General features: G+C 39.6%; 1 protein-coding gene across 2 annotated transcripts in view; it reads right to left on the bottom strand.

Annotated features, from left to right (window-relative positions):
- Positions 1–370: 370 nt before the first annotated feature.
- The window catches only part of TRIM55 (tripartite motif containing 55), a 51794-nt gene continuing 46004 nt past the window's right edge, over positions 371–6160 (bottom strand). For both annotated transcript variants that reach the window (XM_006150442.1, XM_006150443.1), the window contains one exon: positions 371–983. In XM_006150442.1, the coding sequence (XP_006150504.1) occupies positions 861–983 (123 nt within the window). In that variant the 3' untranslated portion in view covers positions 371–860. The remainder of the gene's footprint in view (positions 984–6160) is intronic.

The following is a 6160-nucleotide window of genomic DNA, read 5'->3' as shown; positions in this document are numbered from 1 at the left end:
ATATATTTAAATACATGCAATTGTTCTACAAATGACCAGAGTAGTACCATCGTGGATAAATGAGAAAGTAGACAGCTCCTGCTAAAAGATCTTTTTCAGTGCTTGATATGTGAATATCTAAAACTTAGATACTGGACTATGAAAGTGTCACCGAATTCAGAAAACATTTCTGGATATACATCCAGCAATACCTAGCACAGAAAAGAGGAAAAGTTTATGAAACATTTCATAGCTTTGGTCAATAATTTACCTTTTATCCACATACAAGGGGGTTTTCAAAAAGCTCATAGAAAATGTGTGTCATAAAAAAACAACTATGCATAGATTTCAAATTTTTTTGCACCAAACTAAACACATATTTTAACCCCCATTTTTCCATGAATTTCTTGAAGTCCCTTTGTATGGATATAACTAGTCACTTCTGAATTGACACTGAATTTCACTGAAAAATTGCACTGTTAAAAAGAAAAGAATAAGAGCTGCAGTGGTATAATAACAAAAAGCCAGTGCCTATCAGCGACAAGAGTATAGTGCCCACATTTTTCAACACTTGCTGCTTCTAACTGACGTACACACACATACCATACCTACAAGCCCTTCCTAGTGTTTCCCATACAAGAAAAGATTTCTGTAAGATCAAGTTTCTTTTTTCCAGTGCTTTCTGCAACTGTATTCTCCCTCAATAATTAGAGAAGTCACCTGGAGTTAAAGTTTTTGTTTTTGTTTCATTTTTTATTTTTTGCAGAAATCCTGTTTGGAGGTCCCTTTCATCATCCACACCATGTTAATTTCACTGAGGTTCCCTGCTGCCTGTGTGCATCTCAGTCAGGCAGAGAGAGGGGAGGCACTTGGAATGAACATCATTCATTCAGGGAGTTCAACCAGGAAAAGGAGAAGACGTGGCGAGCTGGCTCAGACTCAGCTCCATTTCCACTCCCTGAAGCTGAGGCCTGTCCCTGGAGGGCAGGGACCTCAAATCCAGTCTGCAACAGAAGAGAATGTGAATCAGAGGAAGAAGAGGCCATTTCTATCTGGATCTGTCCAGTCATTTTTCTACAGAAGAGGAAGGATAGTAATAATAATAATTATTATATGAGACATAATTATTATTAAGGACAGAAAGCAAGCTCAGGTTGTCATGACTGTGGCCATGAGCTTTGAAAGTAATTCACACTCATGATACAAAAAGGGACAACAATGCATGCAGTGGAGGGAAGTTCGTAGGGAAAAGAGTCCAGGTTTCCCACTTTTTTTTATGTCCACTTGTACATGAATTTACTGAGATGAATGTCTTATCAAAACTAATAAGAATTTAGGTTTAGAAAAGCCTGCAGAATGAAAAAAAATAATTAAATGACATTGCTATACCTTATGAAATTGCAAGGCAAATTAATATAATCTTTCCAATGCTACAGTTAAAAGTTCTACTATATATACATAGATTTGTTTCTGGATTTGTTTTTGCAAAACTACAGGCTTTGTTTTGAGCAAATTATCAATGGATTTTTTTTTCCCTGTAGGCAATAAAATCTAACAAAAATATTTATATTCAACCAAATCTAATATCACATTTCTACTTTCATGAAAATCTGATCTTTATACATTGCAATTTTGAATTAATTGATTATTCTAATCTCATAGTTAGAATTTGTGTACATAATTTTGAGTTTTTTTTTTTTCATTAGAGAGAGAGATGTTTGCCATAGGACGTGTATGCTTGCCAGAGAGACAAAAAGCGAAAAATCACCCCCCAGGGGGATGACCATGCCACAATCCCCCTCCTCCATTCTCCTCTTGGGATTTTGGGCATGTATGCACCTGGCCTGAATTTCAAGGCACCAGGTCTGGGACTCGAACCATGGTTGGCCATGTGGGAGTCTACCACCCCAATCACTAGATCACCTGCTGGCCCCCGTGATTTTGAGTTTTAAAAATAATTATGGAACTATTTTTAAATAAGGGATATGAGATAATGATAAGGAAGTCCTGTTGAAATGCAATTCGATGCATGAACTCAAACTCTTCAGGTTTCTCCCTAGAACTATAAACAACAGGTAATCACAGTCTGATGATTTCACTGGCAAAACTCTCCCACCAGATTAGAATGTCACTGATTCCAAAGCAATGAAGTAGCCACATGCATTCTGTTCAAGCGCTGGTGATTTATGAAGCTACTGTATGAATGGACAATATCTGGCACAGGCAAAGCTCAACATTAGTCAGTATGCTGTCTTATTGCTACTTAGAATATTTTTGAGAGAAAAGCAAGTGCTTGGCCAGCACGTTACCAGACTTTATCCTAAATATATATTTTGGGTGATGTTTCAAGATCAGTAAAATTGGCTGTGGGATTATCCTTCACACTGCCATATTGCTCCCTGATAGAAAGTTAAGAAGGGCCATGAAATCATATTTGTGGTAGAAGAAAACGGAATCACTCAGCTGACTCAACGATGAAAAAAATGGTTGAGGCAGCTAGTGAAATTGGGAATTTTAAAAAAGAATTTTTTTAGATTCTATTGATAATGGGTTAGACACATTAACGTCCTTCAAATTGTGGTAGAATAAACAGAATCCCGTGCCTTTGTGTATACATCAAACCCTTCTCTTCTCTACCAATTTACCATCACCAATACAAACAAAAACAAAACAAAACAAAACCCTAAAACCCAAGTGATCCGGACATACCATTAATGTATAAAAGACTCTTTTCTAACCATTCAAGGAGTGAAGAGTGAATTCGGCCATCATGGTCCATTTTGTATCCCCTTTTTCTCTGAAGGCTGTTCCTAATCTATAGGAAACTTCCATGAGAATTGTTTTGAAATATCTCTGGAGTGAAACTAATCAGGTTAGTTATTTTCTGCAGAAGAATATAATCTTTGGGAAACTGCTGGTAGCTGACAAGCCTTTGGGGATTGCTTTTGGAATTTGTGTATTTTTTTGTGCTTTTCCATAGATATTAAAATCCATCTTTTACTTGAAATGCTTCAGCTGTTAATAGTTGCTAGCCTTCAAAATTTGCGATTAAATGGTCTGAGTTTGCTGCTTTTATACCCCCAAGTCTCCAGGGGGTTATCAGTTTTTCTGCAAACAACTTGGACCAATATTATCTTTCAGAGAAAGAAGCCAGTGGCAGAATGGGTCAAGAGCAGAGATGATTCTGAAATGTAGATGATGACACCCTGTCCTTGGTCTTCTTTACATAAACTGACGACCACTAACCATCTCAGCAAAGAAGTTCCGTACAAAGAGGCTTAGCCTAGTTTTGAATCCCAGACCAATTACTTATTAGCTGTATGACTTGCTCAAGTTACCTAACCTCTCTGAGTCTTCGTTTCATCTTCTGTAAAAACAGATGTGGGCCCTTACCTCACAAAGTTCTTATAAGGGCTGACTGGATAAAGTAGTATACAAAGTACTTTGTGTCTGCCCACTTATGTTAGATACTCCCTTCTCTCCCTCTCTTACAACAGTGCAGAGGCGCCTCTGGCAAGGACATCACCTGGGGTCTGTTTATTATGGACTACATACAGCAGCAATGACCGCTAGTAAAGAAAGACAATGGAACTTGCAATCTCCTCTTTACATGGCTGGGCAGCATTTCTATAGTTTAGTCCCATCCTTAGATTGCAATCAGGATCACCCATGACATGAATCTCCAACAGCCCAGCTTTACATATGGCTACCTCATAAAAGTAGGCTGAGTTAGCGATTCAGAAACCACCTTTCTGCAGGCACAGCCCATCGGATCAGAAGCATCCATTTCCCCTGCAGCCTTCCCCATGCAGAATTGTATATACACCGGGGCTTTGACATGTTCATGGAAACTGTGTTATGAAGAAACTGCATGAATTTTCTTTTTTGCACCAAAATAAACTCATACTTTCTTTGTTTTTCTGTGAACTTTTTGAAGACCCTTCATATGGGTTCCTTCAAATACTGGCTCTCCTCCATCATTGGAAGGGCTGGTAGACCGATGTCCCATGAAGCAGCTCAAAGGACAGAGAATGACAAACTCTGATCTCCTCTACCTGCTTTTGTGCTTGTCCTGCGTTCCAGTTTCATTTGATACGTATACAATAGTGTACAAAGGATACCTGTCCCACATTATTTCAAAGTTTTACACATTTTACTCAGGGGGCAACACAAACAAAGGAACAAATGTATGACCCTCATTTAACAGTGCGGTCTATTACCTAGAGCTGTGAGTAATCAACAGCGAGGGCTTTGTCAATAAAGAAAACCAGGAAAAGGAATAAGAAGAGAGCATTTTCCCTCTGCCTCAACTCTCAGACCCAATTTGGTTAAGATCCAGAAGAGACCAGCAGAGCTTGTATTAGACCTTCGCTTAGAGAGAAAACAATGTTTCTTAGATCAGCTTGACCAGAAATTCAGGATATTCAAGAACCAGACTCAGGAACACAAAATCCCTTATTTTCCTTTGATTTTTCTCCCTGTTACTATCTTGTCCTTTGAGAGGGGAAAAACAAAACAAAACAAAACAAAAACACCAAAACTAATGTCAGTTGCTAGCACTAGGGTGTTGTTTCACTCAACAGGAGAGCCAGGTGAGGTGAAGTGCTTCCAGCCAGACCATGTGGTATGCAAGCATCCTTGACTAGCTATGTTACCTAGGATCACTCAGAACACGCATTCTGCCAGAGGTTTGAGGACATCTGTCTCTCTGTGCAGGACAGTGCAGGTTAGGGACAGTGTTCACTTGACCTGAATGGTGTGGCTGCATGGTGTTTTGAAAAAATGTGAATCAGTTGCAAACATTAAACAAGACTGGAGTAAGGGTGTGAAGAAACTGGAATTTTTGTGCACTGTTGGTAAAAATGTAAAATGGAGGCATCACTATGGAATACAGTGTGGATGTTCCTTAAACAATGAAACAAAGATACCATATGAACCAGAAATTGGACTTCTGAATACATGAATTCACTTTGCACCATACAATTCACCGACTGAACAAAACTAAAGAGATGCATTCCTGACATTCACTGTGTCACAAGTCTGGGTAGTCACATTTAGGAGTGGCATTATTTTCTTAGCTGGCCCAAAATATTAGGTTGTTGGAAAAATCATAATGTATTTTTCTGCTTTCTTATGCAAAAATGCATCATGACTTTTCCAACAGTCCAATAGAAGAGAACTCATCTTCATCTCAGGCTGACTCTGAGCTTCGCAGGGCCTCCATGTCTTGCTAGCATCTGTCCTTCTCCAAAAGATCCTTCTCTACACCACCCATAACTATGATCCATTAAAATTTACTGTCTTGGGACCAGCAGATGAAGTAAAGGTTACATTGCTGGACTCACACACTGTCGACCGTGATTCAAGGTCCAGATTCAGCAGCTTAAAACTCATGCAGGGCGTGTGTGCGTGTATGCCCAAAATACCAAGAGGACACTGGAGAAGTGATTGCAGCATGGCCATCCCCCCTGAAGGGGTGATTTCTTGCTTTCTGTCTCTCTGTCTCTCCAGAGAGTGCATGTACCCTAAAGCAAAAATTCCTAAGAAAAGAAAAAAAAAATGACCTGTCCTGTGTTTCATTCCCTCTGACTTATCCAAATGATAGTCATGGGTCTGATAAAATGTAACTGAGACATTAATAGATGGTGATGATTTAATGTACATGCCTGCAAGATCACATTTCACTTCAAAGTGTCCATGCCTTATCCTGAGGGATGACCAACGGTGAGTCATTGATGTGATACTGGGGTTAGTGAGGAAACTTATGTCTTGGCCCCCAAACTTGGGCTGCCATCTCCTCGATCTCCAAGTGTCTTACGAATGTCCATCAGAAATTGAACCTGACTAGTATCTGGTTACCACTACATGTTAAATGCCAGTCTTTCTAAGCTAGTTCAAAAGAACTAGTTCATCTAGCTCATCTAGAATGATATCCATTTATCTTAAAGGAATGTGGCTAGGAAGGCTTAGGTTGGACTTGAGCTGATGAGTGGGCAGCCATCCAGTATCCATCCTGCACCTGCTAGGCTGGGTCAGAGAATCAAAGCCAAATAGTGGAAAGAGGTGTGAGTAGGAATGCTGAGATCATGTTTAGAAGGTTTATTTGGGAAGACCAAACCTGAGTGTTGTCTGCTTCCCTACTTAGCATTCCTGAGCCTCAGGCCCTTGGGTAGCTTAAGTA

Source organism: Tupaia chinensis, unplaced genomic scaffold, assembly GCF_000334495.1.
Source record: "Tupaia chinensis unplaced genomic scaffold, TupChi_1.0 Scaffold000288_2, whole genome shotgun sequence".
Lineage (NCBI taxonomy): Eukaryota > Metazoa > Chordata > Mammalia > Scandentia > Tupaiidae > Tupaia > Tupaia belangeri.
This window is presented reverse-complemented; position numbering and strand designations above follow the sequence as displayed.